Below are 16,660 nucleotides of genomic sequence, written 5' to 3' on the forward strand. Positions count from 1 at the left end.
TTTTTTTTTTTTTTTCTCCAAAGGAATCCATGCATGTGGATTAGAAATTTCTGCTGGCTACACTGGCTGAATGTGGAAAATCACTGATTTTTCAAAAATGAATCCTGACTGACATTAATTGCAAACTCCTTTTTGAGGGCAGTATAGGAGTTACGATTTTATTTATTTTTCATGTTTTACTTGTTTATGTCCATCAATGTGCCTCGAATCTTTTAAAAAATATATCACATCCCTAAATGGCAGGTTCCGTAGTTTTTTCTTCCTTTTGATCAAATAGTTTTGCTAGACAGAAAAGAATCTACACCGTAATTGCCTTACTTAACAGCTACTGTAATTCGTTGGGTTTGATTGCTTTTCACTCGGGCAGTTAAGAAGACATGGGCTGTTTTCTGTGTCGGTTTTCTCTTAAGTCTGTGTATCTGGGTGTGTATCCGTGCACGTGCGTGTGTGCAAGTGTGTGTTGTGTGTGTGTGTATGTGTGTGCAGGGTTGACCTGTAGGCTTATGGCTTTTGGAACATTGTCTTAATTTCGTAGTGAACAGAATTCGGTAATTAGCATCACTAAAAATGTACCCGATTTTTCCTCCTTAGTCACGGACACCTGATGTGTCTGAGGAGTCCTCGTTCAACCTGTGAGATGGCGCCGGGTTTCAAAGCTAAGGGGCCCAGAGGGCGGCGGCCGAGCCCTGAGCTCACTGCGGAGCAAGGCCTAGGCCTTCCTGCCGGGCACACTGGGGATGCTGGGCGCCACAGGCCTGCGCCCGCTCCTAGGGGGCACACGGGCTCTTCTTTCTCTCCAGTGTGCCTGGACTCAGTGGTCACAACTGAAGGAGTATCGGATTTTTTTTTAAACCTATGTATGGGCTGGGTCTGGACGATGGCTACTTTTGCGCTCGTGCCTTCTAGGTGCTGTGTGTGTGTCCCGTGGTACTGAAGATCAGCCACGTGTCTCGGACAGGCTGTAGGAAGCAATGGGAAGTTTGGCTTTTTCGGTTTTGTCTTCAGATAATGAAAAGCTTTTGTAAAACAGCTGAGTGTCAGATATGAGTTCTATGGCTTCAATCTCCTTTAAACATAAAATTCTTTAGGTTCCGAAACAAAGGAGAGGGGGGCAAATTAAAAAAAAGTAAAAGAAAAGAAGGAAAACCAAACCAAAAGAAAAAGAAAAAAATTGCTGATATTGCCACAAATCATTAGAAATCTCCTGACATGCTGAAACCAAATGGCCATAAGTTCAAAACAAATCAGTGACTTGTTTTCAATTTTTTGTGGTTTCCTTTTGTTCCTTCTGCCCCTTTGCCGTCCGATTGGTGATGTTATTCAAACAGGACCGAATCCCTGCTAAGTGCAGGAGCGACCCAGCTGCCTCTTTCATCTCCTCATCGTCACTCTCTGGGGGCTTTTCTGTGCGTCTCTTTTTGAGGGGCAGCGTGTCGCTGGGGACCTTCCTGGCCTTGGCGAAGTGCTGGCGCTTCTTGTGCTGGGAGGCGTACCCGCTGTCCCCCAGGGCATCCTTGGCCTCCTTTGGGCTGGGCTTCCTGTCATCCTCTTCCGTTTCACTGTGGCTCTCATGGCTGTGGAAGCTCCCCTCACTGCCTTCGCTGCCCTCCTGGCTCCCCTTGGTGGCAAACTCGTAGTGGTCGTCAGCTGAAGACGACGAGGAGGAGATAGAGTCGCTGGCCGGTGAGGTGCTCCGGGCATTGGAGGACTTGGCACTGCTATAGTTGTGGTCCTCCTTGGGGTCTCCGCTGACCACGGGAGAGCCGCACGACGGCTCGCTCTCAGTCCGCATCCGGCAGCTGGTGATGCCATTCCTGCAGGGTGAGGACATGGGGAGGGATGGGAGACAGAGAGGGAACACAGATTAGACCTCTGACAGAGACATCTGCTGTGCAAGCGCCAGCCACCCACTGAAAAACCTGCACAACAGGTGGATCTGGAGACAGGGCCCTAAATCCTGACGCATGGGTCTTTATTGCCAGTCTCCTGTCCCTGGCCCTTCACTCGATGTGTGTGGTTGAGCCATCAAAACAATCAATGCTCTTCCAAAGTGACAGCGGTGGATGCTCTCTCTCTTACATTAGACCATAAAAATCCAGCTGTGCGTGCTTTTGCATAGCCGATGATTCCACAGAGCCAGACACCGCCAGAGGATGGTGGCTGGAGACTTCAGAGCAAAGGTACACTCTCTTCCAAAGCTGCTGCATTAGGACGCATTTGTCAGAAAGCTAAATCCAGTGTTCAGCAAAGAGATACCTGCCATGCGGTGACAGCTACTCACTCACATCCCCTCCCTCCCTCATTCAATCTACCAAGATTCACCGAGCACCTAATAGAAATATGTGACCTCAGGGAGGAGCCAGGGATGCATACATGGCTGGATCACAGACAGAAGCTGTCGAAAAGATGCTACAGTCCATCAAAGCAAGTCCATGGCAGATCACAAAGAGCAGCGAGCTGCCATCTCTGGAACTCATCACAGCTGGACGCCTTGCTGTGCCCGCCCAAATGATCGCGTTTAACCCTATAAAGTGTACCGCAGTGTCCTTGTTTCCAGACCAGAAACTGGACCTAGAAAGGTGAGTGAATTCATGAAAGTAGAGCTTAGCTTGGAATCAAAATCCGACAGTAGCTGGGGAGATGGCCCAATGGAATAAGTGCTTGCCTGGCAAGTGCAGAGGCCTGAGTTCAATCCCCGCTTCCACCGAAAAAAAAAACCAAAACAAACAGTGACTTTAATGGGGCTGGGGAGATGGCTCAGTGGAATAAGTGCTTCTCTGGCGAGCACAAGAGCCTGAGTTCAATCCCCAGTTCCACCAAAAAAAAAGAAAAAAAAAATCTGACCATCAAGGTTGTGGGCTCAGCAGCACAGACCAACTTTTTCTTGCAATTTAGCCCCCCTTGTAGCACTCACCGGACCTTAGACTGTTTTTGTGTCTGGGGAGAGTACTCCACTTCCTGACAACCAAAGCAGGAAGAATAACTACATCTACCTCCCAGGATGCTTGGGCTGAGCTCAGACAAGTGCCTGGCATGGAGCAGCGGCTGAAGGCTTCCCCTGGTCAGGTCACACCACACACTCCCTGCGCCTGGGGAGCAGCTGTCTTTTTGGCGTGTTTGGCACATGGCTGCGAGCAGGCAGAAGCCAGAGGGATGCATCCCTGGAGGAGGGAAGGGCTGCCTGCTGCTGGATGGGAGAGTAGGGGGCTAGGCACGCTCTGAGGAGGACGGGGCATCTGATGTGGAAGTGACGGCTGAGGCCAACGAGCTGTTCTACATCTTGGAGCCTCTGTAACTTCATGAACCTTATAGGGCTGTGTGAAGAGGAAATGACAAGTCCCAGGCACTTGTCAAGGAAGGTCTGCCCTGGTGCACGAGAATTCTTCCCTGCCATCCCCTCTGGCTGTTGTATCCCTGTGTCATGGTTTGAAGTTTTTGCAAGGTGAACAATATAGTATAGGACACATTTTATAATATTAGTTTATAAGGAATCACCCAAGAATCATATACAAGAACAGTAGATCTATGCACACATTGAACACTAAAGACTCCAGCTAAGGGCCTGGATACTAGTATCCTGTGTGAGTCCAGCTGAAGACCTAGAGCTCATAGAAATGCCTCCCGCAAGTCCAACTGGAGGCCTAGAGCCCAGAGCAAAGTCTCGTGCAGGCTTATTTCATAGATCTGTGCTGGAAAGGCCCAGAGGTCAGTGGTGGAAGCTAGGAAGCTATGCCAGGTGGATGAAGGATCTGTGCTAGCAGGCTGAGGGATCTGAACTAGAGCTAGGAAAGGGCGCTCAAGGTAAGCACCAGAGCTCCCCCAAAGTACCACAGCCACCCTCAGCAACAGTGAGGTCCTGAGCTCCTCCAGTGATGAGAGAAGCTGAGTTCCCATCAGGAAAGCCAATGCCATAAGCTTCTCCATGAGGCTGCGCAGTGCACCATCTTCCCCTCCGGAGGCACGAAGCGATGCTCAAAATGAGGACCCAAGCTTTAGCTTCTCCAGAGTTCATCGGGAAAGCCAGCATGACGAGGTCCTCCAGCAGAACAGCCTGAGAGAGCTAGCAGCTTCCAGCAGCTCCAACAGCTTCTCTAAACAGCATCCCTAACAAGTGTTTTTGGCAGCTTTTCCATTCTGCCTTTATGCTGCTGGCAGCAATCCTCAGGTGGGCCTCCCGAACCCAGCACCACGCTAGTTTAATTCAGCTGGGTATAATAAGTTGCCTACCTGTTAGAAACCCACTACACTCTGTTGTGCTCTTCTGGGGCAGCCTTGTTTTCTCCTTCTAGCCTGGTCAAGAGGCTCATGGGAATGCAGCATGAAGAGCAAAGAGGCCCTAATGAGAGACTTCCTCAAGGGTTGGCTGGGCACACAGCCTTGAGCTTTGGGGACTGGCCCCTCCATGCCCATGCTTTGCAGATTTCCTGTTACTTAGGCACGTGAAAATAGCTACAATATGGTTACTTGGAGATGCCATCAAACACAAAACTTGATAAATGTGCAGCAAGCTCTTCTCTGTCATTAAGGTCAATGAATGGAAGTCTTGTAAAGTCTTATTTTATAGTTCTCCTGATCATTTTTGTTGAAGAGAACTAGTGGGAAATACAAAAATAATTAGTTGGGTTGGGGCAATAGGTCGGTGGTCTAAGCTCCTGCCTGGCACGTACAAGGACCTGGCAGTGTGAGGACTGGGTTTGATTCCCAGTGCAGCATGCTGTGCCAGCCTTGGAACCCAGGTGTATCGTGTGCGTCACCGAAACCGGGAACGGTGGCACACACTTGTAATCCCAGAGCTGGGGAGGCTGAGATAGGAAGATCACTATGAGTCTGACCTGCATAGCGAGACCTTGTATCAAATAAAAATAAATACAAGATTTTAAAAAATTAAAATGAAATAATAATTAGTTGACTAAACTAGGATCAAACAGTTTCCTAGTGAGCCCAACTTTTATGTGTGGACAAGTTAGCCGAGGTATGTTTGACTTTTTACAAATCAATTCAGCTCTGAATGCTCATCTTTTGTTTTAACTTGGGACTTAAGATTGGCTTGAACATCACAGTTTAGAGTGTGACCCTTTTCTGAACACACAGGGCGAAGGAGAAAACCATGACTGGGAGAGGAGGCAGTAAGACAAATGCCCCCCAAAGTCACCTCCTCGTGAATCTAAGTGAAGTTACACACTGCACTTTGTGTTCTATTCTCTTCCCTACAAGTTTGAAATTTTCTTAAATAAAAAGTTTGAAGGGGGCGGTGTGGAAAAATACCAGAATCAAAGTAATGACATTGAAGTTTAGCTTTGTCCTATTATAAGAGGAAAAATTTTACACATGAGAACTTGTTTATCTTAAATAGGGCAACATGCAATATTAGGTGATATAGACCTGCTGGGCTTACAGAACTTTCTTCAGAAGGAGAGCTCATGAATGACAAGAGAAAAAACAAGGAAACTACTTCATGGCCCCTGACGTTGTGCTGTGGAGGGTAGGGTCTCTGGCACCCTGAGAATCCCGCTGCTGGGGACAATGAAGCCGCAAACCACCTGGGAACAACTTCTGCCTCCATCGTCTCCAAATAAATAAATAGAAACACACAGAAACAAACCTAAGATGTGTCTGAAGTGGCCTCACTATTTTTAAAAGGCAGTTCAAGTGGGAATCTGCAATACCACCCCCCTTCCCTGAAGACAGCAAAGTAATCTTTAACATTCACAGTATTTCTGGATGAAAACAAACGTACGGCTAGAACTTCAGAGAGTGAAGATTAAAGTGCAAATATATTTCTTTCTCATTTGACGAAATTAACTTTCCCAGAGATTTTAGAGTGGGCTCACAATCCATAAATTACACACAAAGCTCAGCAGGAAGTGACAAGCTCCTTCCATTATTAATAACGTGGCGTAAGGTGATGCGTGATGGCGCAGGCCAGCTGCACTGAGCTGGTGTCAAATGCTTCCCGCTGCAGGAATTGTCATTACAGGACACCGAATGCTTGAAAGGAGCCAGCCATCCTGAACATGTTGGAAGGTAAATTTCTAGCCACCTCCTCAAATAACCATTCATTAGCATTAACATGTGGTACATCTGAAAGGCCTGCAATTTTTCAGCGTTAGCTACACTTACACATCATGATACTCACCGTGAACATAAATTAGCACGAATGAAAGGAAAGCTGATTTTACTAGGGCCTTAAGAGCTTAAAGCGCATGGTTCCGCAAAACCATTAATCTCAAGTAAAATCTGATATTCATCCTCCAGTCACTAAGACGGGAAGTACTGGGCACAGAAAGTGAGAACTCACACTAGTTCAAGCCAAGAGCAAGTGATGTTTGGAACAAGCAAGTCGAGGTCTCGGTTCATGCTTCGACAAGGCCACTTTGCTGCTTTTTCCTACAACTTAATTACTCGCTCCATTACAATTAAATGGCATGTGTTGATACCACCCTTTACTTGTTGTAGGAGGGTTCCCTCTGGAACTGGTGGCTTTCAACTTCAGGCTATTATTTGGCGTAGTGGTCCTCTCAGGGTATTGCCAAATGTGGAAGGCAGACACAGTCCATAGGATTACAGAAAGGAAGAGACTGGAGGGACTGAAGCGTGGTTCACCGAAACCAACCACAAGGAAGAAAAACAAGGCCAAGAAGGGAGGAAAAGAGGCATGCACCTCTAGCCAGGGGGCAGAAAAGACTTCTGAGAGGTACTTATCTGACCACAATAAAAAGGATCCTGGTAAAAAAAAAATATGGGGACATATTTTAAAGTCATTGCTGGGTTACCTAGAAAATAAAGGGAATTTCAAATAGCCCTCTAGACACACCTGTCCCCATGGAATCTCTCACACACAAATGAAAAATGTAAAAGTAACCTGTGGCGTGAGGAGCAGGCAACTAAGGAAGCGGGGTATCGCTGGAGCGAGTGCCTAGCACCGCTGGCTACAGCTCACACTCAGGTGACAGGAGGGCTTGGGACACGATGTTGGTGGTTTCATAGGTAGTGATGGTCTGCAAGCAAGCCAAATTGGCCTCAAGTTCCACACTGGACCCCTAGGCTTGCACTACAAGCTTTAGAAGCAAATCTTCTCTAGAAGAATATGCTTTAAATCCAAGCCACAGAGAATTCCCATAGACAACAGTCAACAGAACACAGGTTCATAAAAATAAAAAAATAAAAGAAACATCAAACACAAAGGAAATAAGTCACCATAAGTGAGAGACAACAGAAAAGAATATGATAAAATCTGAACTGCAAGGGCTCCATATGTTGCAATAAGTGGGTACAATGTACACTTGGTACATTTCACGAAATAAAGAGGGAATTAAAAAGCACTGGAAAGAAAGAACAGACTATAAAGGCTAAGCATGCAGATTTTGTCATGTTTCAAATAGAAGTGCTGGGGATTGAAAAATATAGGTCTTGAAATTAAAACACTGAAAGGGCTGAGGAGATAGCTTGGCAGTCTAAGCGCCTGCCTGCTAAGCACAAGGACCCAAGTTTGATCCCCGGTACCACATGTTGTGCCAGCCCTGCACTAAGCTGGCCACCAAAACATGGTGGTGCATGCCTATAATCCCAGCACTGGGGAGGCTGAGACAGGAGGATCACTTGCATAGTGAGACCCTGTACCAAATAAATAAATAAATAAATAAATGATTAAAAAAAAAAAAAGCAACAACACTGAATGAAACAGAAAAAAATAAGTGAGTTAGAAGACAGATGTGAAGGTGCCCCGCCCCCTCCGAAGCAGCAGAGAGATGAGAAGATGGAAACTCTGGAGGGAAGGCTGGATGGCCTGGAATATGCCAAGAGCACCGGCAAATCTAACTGGGGTTCCAGAGTACAAAGAAAACTTGGAAGATCTAATATTTGAATGGGAATGGCTGGGAATTTTCTAGTTTTTTTGCAAGTTTTCCAACTGAAAAAACCCAACAAATCCTATGCAGGATAAATAAAGTGAGACCCATACTCAGACACATCACTATCCAACTTCACAGCAGTGATGGTGAATTTTTCAGAGTTTTCAGTGATATAACCAACCTGCTGCAGCTCGCGTGCTGTAGGTTTGCCAACACTGCCACAGAGCATTGAAAAAAAAAAAGGCAAGGACAAGATTTAAAAGCAGCTGGGAGAAAATGTTATCTAAGGAGAAGTATTAATTAATCTAATGTAAGTAAAACAGGTGGAAGTACAACAATATCTCAATATCTTAAGGAGAGAGAGAGGAGAGAGGAGGGAGGGAGGGAGGGAGGGAGGGGGAGAGAGAGAGAGAGAGAGAAAGCCTGCCAACCTAGAATTTAACAGCATTTTCTAACAAAGAGCGCAAAAGCCCATGTATTCTCAGACAAAAATTCAAGGCCTCAGGAGCCAGCAAGATAGCTCAGCAGTCTAAAGCTCCTGCTTAGGTAAGCTTAGGCAGGTACAGGGATGGCTGTTTGACTGATTCCCGGCACCATACACAGTGCCGCCAGCCCTGCCCTGTGGGCTGAGCCAGCAACAACAACAACAAAAAAAACCACAAAAAATTCAAGGCCTCACTTTACACTCTCTATATGGGAACTTGCAAGGAATGTTCTTTGGAGAAAAGAAGAAAAAACAAAAACAAACAAACAAACACCACGGGAAAGTGATCTGAAAAGAAAAGCCTGAGGTGTGAGAAGAAGAGATGATCAGCAAAGGAACATGTAAGTAAGTATTGACTGGAAGGCACAATAATGCTAATGACTAAGTGGCTTTTACAAAAACCAAACGAGAACAAAAGTATTAGACAAATGTAACGTATCGTCTGGGAGGTAGAGTGAATTGAAGCTAAAGTGTTCCAAAGGCCCCACATTGATCCACAAGTTAAAGGTATCGATTAACTTTAAATGTTTTAAAATATTCATGTTAAAAGTTCTACAATCAACAGGAAAAGAAGAGAAACAGAAAGTGTAACTTCCAAACCATTAAGGAGAAACACGTGGAATGAGGAATGGGCGTTTCAATCAATTTAAACTACTGTTAGAAAGGAGAAAGAACCTAGAAAAAGGGCGGGCCAACAGAAATGCAAAATAAGAGGGCAGAAATGAAGCCAAGGAGGTCAATAAACATGGGCTGAAATGCTTCAGCTGAAAGTACACATCATTAACATGGATTTGACAAAGGCATCCGCTGTTTCTAACAAACAATAAACCTAAAACAAAAAGACACACAAAGGTGAAAAGAATGCAAAAAAAATTGTATCATGCTAGTGTAGTGATATTAAAATGGAATGATAGATTTTAAGACAAAAAAATCATTGCTGCAGATGAAGAGTCATTAAACATTCATAAAGGTTTAATTCACCAGGAAGACAGAACAGTTTTAAACATGCATATTTCCAATAAAAACTTACAAAATACTCCTAAAATTGAAGAGTTACAAAGAGAAACAGCCAAGATGATACTGTAATGGGATGTTTAATATATCACTCTAAGTATTCAGTTGGTATGTTCCCTCTACGCTGCATACACACACGTAAGATTACTCTTCATTAATTTTTTTTTTTTTTTTTTTGTGGAACAGGGGATTGAACTCAGGCCCTTGTGCTTGCCAGGCAAGCACTTATTCTACTGAGCCATCTCCCTGGCCCCCTCCATTAATATTATTATTTTTTTTGTGCTACCCGGGATTGAACTCAGGACCTTGCACTTGCCAGGCAAGCACTATTACCACTGAGTTATCTCCCTGGCCCCAAGATGACTCTTCAGATGGGACCTAATAGACATACTGTACACAGGAAAAGTGCTAACAATAGAAAAGGCACATCCTTTTGAAGTACAGAACTATTTTTTATTTTATGTATTTAGTACAGGGTCTATAGGGTCTCACTACACAGATCTGACTCGTAGTGATCTTCCTGTTTTCAGCCTCCCAAGCACTGGAATTATAGGTGTGCACCACCATGTCCAGTCTCAGTGGCTGTCTCAGCACACCCCAGGGGCGGGGCCAGCATGGCACACCAGGATTTGAACGCCTGTCCCTGAGTCTGCCTAAGCAGTCTTTTAAATTCTGATTTATAACACACCATATATAGTTCAAACTAGACCACTTCCACAGTCATTATCTCTGATTCCAAAGAAGCTGTAGTATAATGGTCTACTCTCTGGCTACAAAGCATGGAAGTTAACGGTCACTGCTGATGAGGTAGTTACAAACTAAGAAACAATTGCTTCTTTTTTTGTTTGGGAAATTTAAAAAGACACTTCTATAAATACCTGTGGGCCAACGAAGAAATCTAAGTGGAAATGTGAAGATACTCAGTGCTTATAGTAGTGATACAAAAGGTAAGACTTGAGGGATACAACTAAGTGGTGGTTTTAACAAAATTATAGACTTAAACTTTCACAGAAAAAGAAAAAAGCTGGAAAAGTAAAAGTAACTCATTGACACAAGGAAAAGTAGAATACAGAAGGAAATCATTAATGCAAAAAAATCAAAGAAAAAAGAACAAATGCAAAGTGGATATAATAAAAGAGGATGATGGGGGAGACCTTGGTGAACTTCAGCAAACAAACAAATGAAGATATACATAAGAAATAAAAACATGTCATAATTACAAAGGATTTTTTAAAAGTGGCAAACACATTGAGAATATGCCAACATATATGAAAACCAAAGGGAAATAGACAATTCTTAGTTACAAGTAATTTTCAAACAGAAATAAAGTCATTCTATAACCATTATATTTAAACTATTAAGTATAATATATAATTATGTATAATTACTATATAAATTAAACTAATAATCATTTTATAAGGAAAACACAAGCCCCAGATTGTTTTTGCAATAAAGTTCCATCAAATATTAGGCAATAGATAACTCTAATCTTATATAAACTCATAAAATCTAAAAGAATACTGCCCAACTGTATGCTAATATAATCCTGACATTAAAACCAGATGAAGACAGAACTACAGAAATGTTATATGAACAAATTCATGCACACAATATTAGCTCATGAGCTCTAGTAAAATGCAAACTATAAATATAATGTATCATAATCAAATATATTCAGATATGAAATGGTTTCTTCTTTGGAATTGGTAGATTTATTATATAATTTACCCCAGCAAACAACAAGAAAAATTTTACAGCTATCTTAAATGATGCAAACACTTTTTTTTCCTGTTTTATATGTATTTGGTATAGGGTCTCACTACACAGCTTGGACTCGTAGTGATCCTCCTGTTTTTAAACCTCCCAGTGCTAGGATTACAGGCCTGCGCCACCACACCTGGTCTTGGTGGCCAGCTCAGCATACCCGGGATGGGGCTGGCACAGCATACTGTACTGGGGATCGAACCCTGGTCCCTGCGCTTGCCTAAGCAAGCACTGAATTCCCTGAGCTATCTCACTGGCCCTGAAGCAAACACTTCTGATGAAACTCAATGACTATACATGATGAATAGTACAAAAAAAACTAAGAATACAAGCAAATTATGAAATCATTTCCTAAAATACTAGTGACAAATATCCTATCAACTGTGAGTCAAAAGCATGGCTCCCAATAAAATAAAAAATAATGGTAAGATTTTTGTTATTACTTTATTGAGAAGTCCTAGAATGTGCAATAGGAAAAGAAAAATAAATCTACGAAAAGAACTAGGAGAAACACTCCAGATATTTGTAGGAGAAGAGCCTCTGCACATAGGTAAACCATCAGAATTACTAGGGAAGTTCATTCAGGAAGGTTGCTGGGGAAAGCCATGCTGAGAACTCGGCTGTATTTGTATGTTGCAGCAGCAAACAGAAACTACAATGTAGAACAGTGAGAAAAAATAACAGCCCTAGACCGTGTAGAAGAAACTTGACTCAAGATGATTAAGGCCTTTAAGGAAAAAAACCCAGGAAGTTGTAATGAGCAATATTGAAGACTTAAATAAATGGCTAAGTCTACATGCTCCTGATGAACAGATTTAATGGGGGGTAACTGATTTCCACCGGGACGGTCTACAGATTCAATGCAATGCTAGTCAAAAATCACCACAGGAGGTGTTTTCCTTCTTACCCACCCCCTCCCCCAGGTTTTTTTATTTTCAAATTCACCAAGCTGAATCTAAGTGCAAAGGGCAAAGAACATCCAGGCACTTAGAAAAAGATGACTGGGAGAAGCTGTGTGACTTGCGACACAGGTTGAAGATTGATCACACAGACACAGTAATTCAGACAGTGTGGCATTGCTATGGAACAAGACAAATGCGACACAGGACCGAGAGCCCCCCAAATATAAAGAAACTTGATATATATCGCATCTGGCACTTCGTGTCAGTGGGGAAGGAGAGGGCGATTTAATAAATGATGCTGGCATAACTGATTATCCATTTGGGAAATATTTAAATGTATCTCTGATTCACACTCCCTCTAGATGGATTCTAAACTTAATAAGTCTATAAGACTAATAATACACTCGCTTCATGACAGTCGTACATTTCCTGTGATGCAGTCAGAAGCAAAAGCTTTTGTGGGCAGAGAGCCTCGGAGGGATCTCCGTGTGCGCTGTCTGACTGGCGTGCTGTTTCATTTTCTCCTTGAACCTAGACCATTAGTATCTTTTCTTCTCCTCCTACCACGAAGCATAATTTAATACTGAGGCTTGTGTTATGGTTTGTGTGGAGTTGTGGCCCCAAAGCCTCATGCAGTCACTGGGGCATGGTTCTAGAGTTTGTGATTAGGGCCGGCCAAACAGGTTGGCCAAATAGCTCAGCGGATTAAAGCCCCCGGGGCCTGCTGTGCCAGCCCCACACCTGGGGCTTGCTGAGAGGTCCACTGAGACTGGGCCTGGTGGCGCACACCTGTAATCCCAGCTCTTGGGAGGCTATAAATAAGCAGATCACTAGGCGTCCAGTCCCATCTAATAGTAAGACATTGAACACCCTGTAGACCCTACATTAAAACACACACACACACACACACACACACACACACACACACACACACACAGAGTTTGTGATTAACTCATGATCCAAAGCTGGGAGTACTGCTGAGTACTGCTGCGATTATGAGTATACATGCTACACCCACCCTGAGGCAGACAGCCTAAAGCCTGGAGCAGAGAGGCTCGCCTCTGTCCTTACCGCAGCTGCCCCTGCCACTCTGCTCTTACTCTTTGCTGTTTTCTGCGTCCATGAACAGTTGCCCTCTTTCCTGTACCACTCTGCCTGGGAGTCATCCAAGTACGGACTGAAAGCTCCACTAACTGTGAGCTAAATAAACATTTCCTTCCTTAATATTGGGTGTCTGGTGTTTTGTCCCAGCAACCAGAGAAGACTAACTAAGACAGCTTGTAATTGCTTTCAAAGGCCATGATTCTGGAAGAGAAAGCCAACGGGTATGTGGTCCCCCCCCCCCCAAAAAGAAACCTAAAATAAAATAAATTAAAAAAATTAAAAAAACCCCAAAACAAAACACAATGAACAACAAGATGGGTGTCAAATTTTTCCCTCAAGTACCCTAATCAATCACACACCTGTCCTAATATTGACAGTCAGTGGCTGGCTTCCTACACTCTTGGTATCAAAGTCTTCTCTAGGGGGAAGACAAAGAAGACAGGAAATGAGAAACAGTTCTTAAGTTGTGAAATGGGTTTTCCTGATAATTCATTCCATTTTAAAAACATTTCCATTTTTTATTAGTATACATTTGTAGTGCAGAACGATGATATTCCTTGTGGGAAGTTGGTACATACACATAACACATCTTAATTCTTTTTTCATTCCCTTTTCCTCCACCCCCTGGTCCCTTTCCTTTCTGCAAAATATCTATTTCCCTATTTCCTATTATCTGTCTGTCTGTCTATCTATCTATCTTTTTTAAAATGTATTTTTTATAGGGTCTTACTACGCAGCTCAGATTCCCAGTGATCCTCCTGTTTCCAGCCTCCCTAGTGCTGGGATTACAGGTGTGTGACACAATGTCTGGACTCCTTAGGCTGACTCAGTGTGCCCTGGGGGGTGGGGCTGGTGCAGCATGTGGGACCAGGGATTGAACTCTGGTCCCTGCGCTTGCCAAAGCAGGCGCTTAGTCTGCTGAGCTATTATTTATCTTTTATTTCGCTTTTTACTTACATTTTGAGTTTCTCATAAAGACAAACTAAATAATATTTACATGGCAATTCAATCCTAACATGGCCTTCAGAAGTGATGTTTCTTATCTGGATGATGGGAGACAGGATGGGGGAGAGGAGAAGGACAAGTGAAAGGTATCAGGATGCAAAATGTAGACAAATGTATAGAAATATCCCATGCTGAATAAATTTAGTATGTATCATAAACATACGCTAACAAGTGTTCTGTTTAAATTGATGTTTTTAGACTGCACCAGGACCAGACATGGTCGGCTTACTTCATGGTCAGTGGGAACTGCAGTTTTCCTTTAGACCTTCAAGAGCCAAATAAAAGCAGCCTAACCGGGTGACTGAGAGGAACTTTCTTAGAGCTGTACAGCAGGCTACTGTCCGGACTTGTAGGGCAGATATCATCCCTCTAAGACATCTGCCGGGCCACAAATCTACACTGGGATAAAGTGCAGGAAGTTCACACTAAGCCTTCTCTTGAAGGCTGGGGCTTCCCTTCTGGTGCTCACAAAGGGGACCCAAGAAGGTCCACGGGGGCAGACTGGATGTACCCACGAGGCTTTCTGTGCTGTTATCAAATATCTACGCAATGCTTACTCTACTTGTCAAGCACAGAACCCTAGGTTAATCTTCACTATGAGACGGGTACAGATTCCGTGTGAGAAGCTCAAGTGGACGCGCCCAAATCCCATAACTAAGAACAGGGACCCAGGAGACGTGGATGCCGAGTTGATGTGCATGACTTCGGGGCTGTGCTGCCACGGCAAGGACCTGCCTCCCCATCTGCCCGCTCCCAACCCTCTGGCCAATCTGGGACATTTAATTTTTCTCAGTCACTCCAGTGAGCGGCCACAAGGGGGTTAAAAAGAGCCCTAAAGGTTAAAAGCAAGAGTACCCCAGGAGAAGTTTCTATGACTCCCCCCCTCTGCGGGAGGTTTCCCCCAATGCTACGAATATAAGAAATCTCGGTTCCTCTTTCTAAGAAAGGCTAGAAATTATTCTTCATGTGGTAACTGTTCCATTTCAGGGAATCTCTGTAGCACATTTCCCTGGGAAAGCAGAAGAAGATGCATGCACAGAAAGAACTCTTAAGATGTGCAAGTGGTTCTTTTGAGGAAGATGTATCTCAAGAGCTTTGCACTGAGGCCAATTTCAAAATAAGCAGATTTCCAACGTCTAACAATGGGCCAGTGTTGGAGGTTATTGAGTAAAAAGTCAACAGGGGAAAGTCAATTACACTATTGACAGATACTCTTACAAGAAGATTTCACATCATAATTATATGCAAAGGAACCCGGCAAATACAAGCTGTGTAATAATCAGCTGATAAAAGTAACACTTCATCTATGTCAATAACAGTTTCAGAGTTAAGACAAACAAACATGGCCTTTGCCACTCGGCCGGAGGGGGTAAAGGCCCTGAAAGACAAATATTTTCACTTAAGGAGAAGTGCTTAGACTCACACAGAAAACCTGTCACACAAAGGAGAGGAGGAAGTTGGTCTTTAGTGGGGGCTAATGACTCTCCAGGCAGCGGCCCCTGTAAGTGCTGGAACCCACCTTCCAACCCCCTCCTGGGCATGCACTGCCACGTGGTCTGGAGGCTGACAGCCAGCCTCATGCTACTCTAGTCTTCCCTGAATTGTTTTCCTTTCAACCCCCATTGAATGTAGTGGGCTCAACAAACATGGGTCTAAGTTAAAAACTGCAGTGAATATGAAAGAGTGAAACAGTGTTTGTCCCACATACTTCTTAATGGGTCTTACTGACACCGATTCTGCAAATGCCCACTTTGCTGTGTTTCTGTTCATTATTTTCCGGAAGGCACCTCAGTGCCTATTTTCCCTACAACAAGCAGAGACACCAGAAACAAGGCAGAGATGCCAGAAACAAGTGTCCCCAATCTTACCGAGCTTGCTTGCTTTCTCCCTCTAATTTCCCTAAAAACTAATGTGAACAGTGTAGCACTAATAGACAACTCACTGCTAATGCTCAGGAGCTTTCATTTTGTTTCTGCAAACATTGCAGTTGAATATTTTATCAGAACTATCCTGCTCAAAACTCCTAGAGGCTCTAGAGGGTCACTAGATGCTTTTACAGTGGATGGACACTTAGCAAACCACACCCTTAAAAGACTACAGTCCCTCAGCCTCCTGTTCACCCTCCGTATCTGATTCACACCCTGGGGCTGTTCTGGATGATGCACACCACACTGTGCTTTACCACTTGGCTCCACCAACAGGGGGCGCTATAGAGACCACACAGGTGGTGGATTGTGCAGGGACCAGCTCTGGCCTCTGGGTTTTCAGCTCCTGCTGTCCTGGCAACACCTCTACCCTCAGTCCATCAGCAGCAGGGGTACACTGCAGAGGCAGCTGTGGAATCCAGTCTGGGTTCTTTCAGCACTCACAAGACCACATACCAATGTGCACCTCCTCCTCAGATGTGGGATTCCAGGCCCCACCCACCCCTCAGCTGGAGTCAGAGTGCTCCAGGGGTCAACACTGCGACCTCTTCCTTTTGTTCCCTCACATGGTCCCTCTAAGGTACTCTGAGTTCTCTCATTCACTCGCTGGCT

The 16,660-nt window shown here is 44.1% G+C and overlaps 1 protein-coding gene across 6 annotated transcripts in view; it reads right to left on the minus strand.

Annotated features, from left to right (window-relative positions):
- Nucleotides 1–16,660, minus strand: part of Foxn3 (forkhead box N3) — a 440,054-nt gene continuing 423,394 nt past the window's right edge. For 5 of the 6 annotated variants that reach the window (XM_023719607.1, XM_023719609.1, XM_023719606.1 and 2 more), the window contains one exon: nucleotides 851–1,814. In XM_023719607.1, the coding sequence (XP_023575375.1) occupies nucleotides 1,259–1,814 (556 nt within the window). In that variant the 3' untranslated portion in view covers nucleotides 851–1,258. Of the gene's footprint in view, nucleotides 1,815–16,660 lie in introns of all 6 variants that reach the window. The other variant, XM_023719610.1, reaches the window with a different exon arrangement.

The sequence above is a fragment of the Octodon degus genome, unplaced genomic scaffold, assembly GCF_000260255.1.
Source record: "Octodon degus isolate 3935 unplaced genomic scaffold, OctDeg1.0 scaffold00070, whole genome shotgun sequence".
Taxonomy (NCBI): domain Eukaryota; kingdom Metazoa; phylum Chordata; class Mammalia; order Rodentia; family Octodontidae; genus Octodon; species Octodon degus.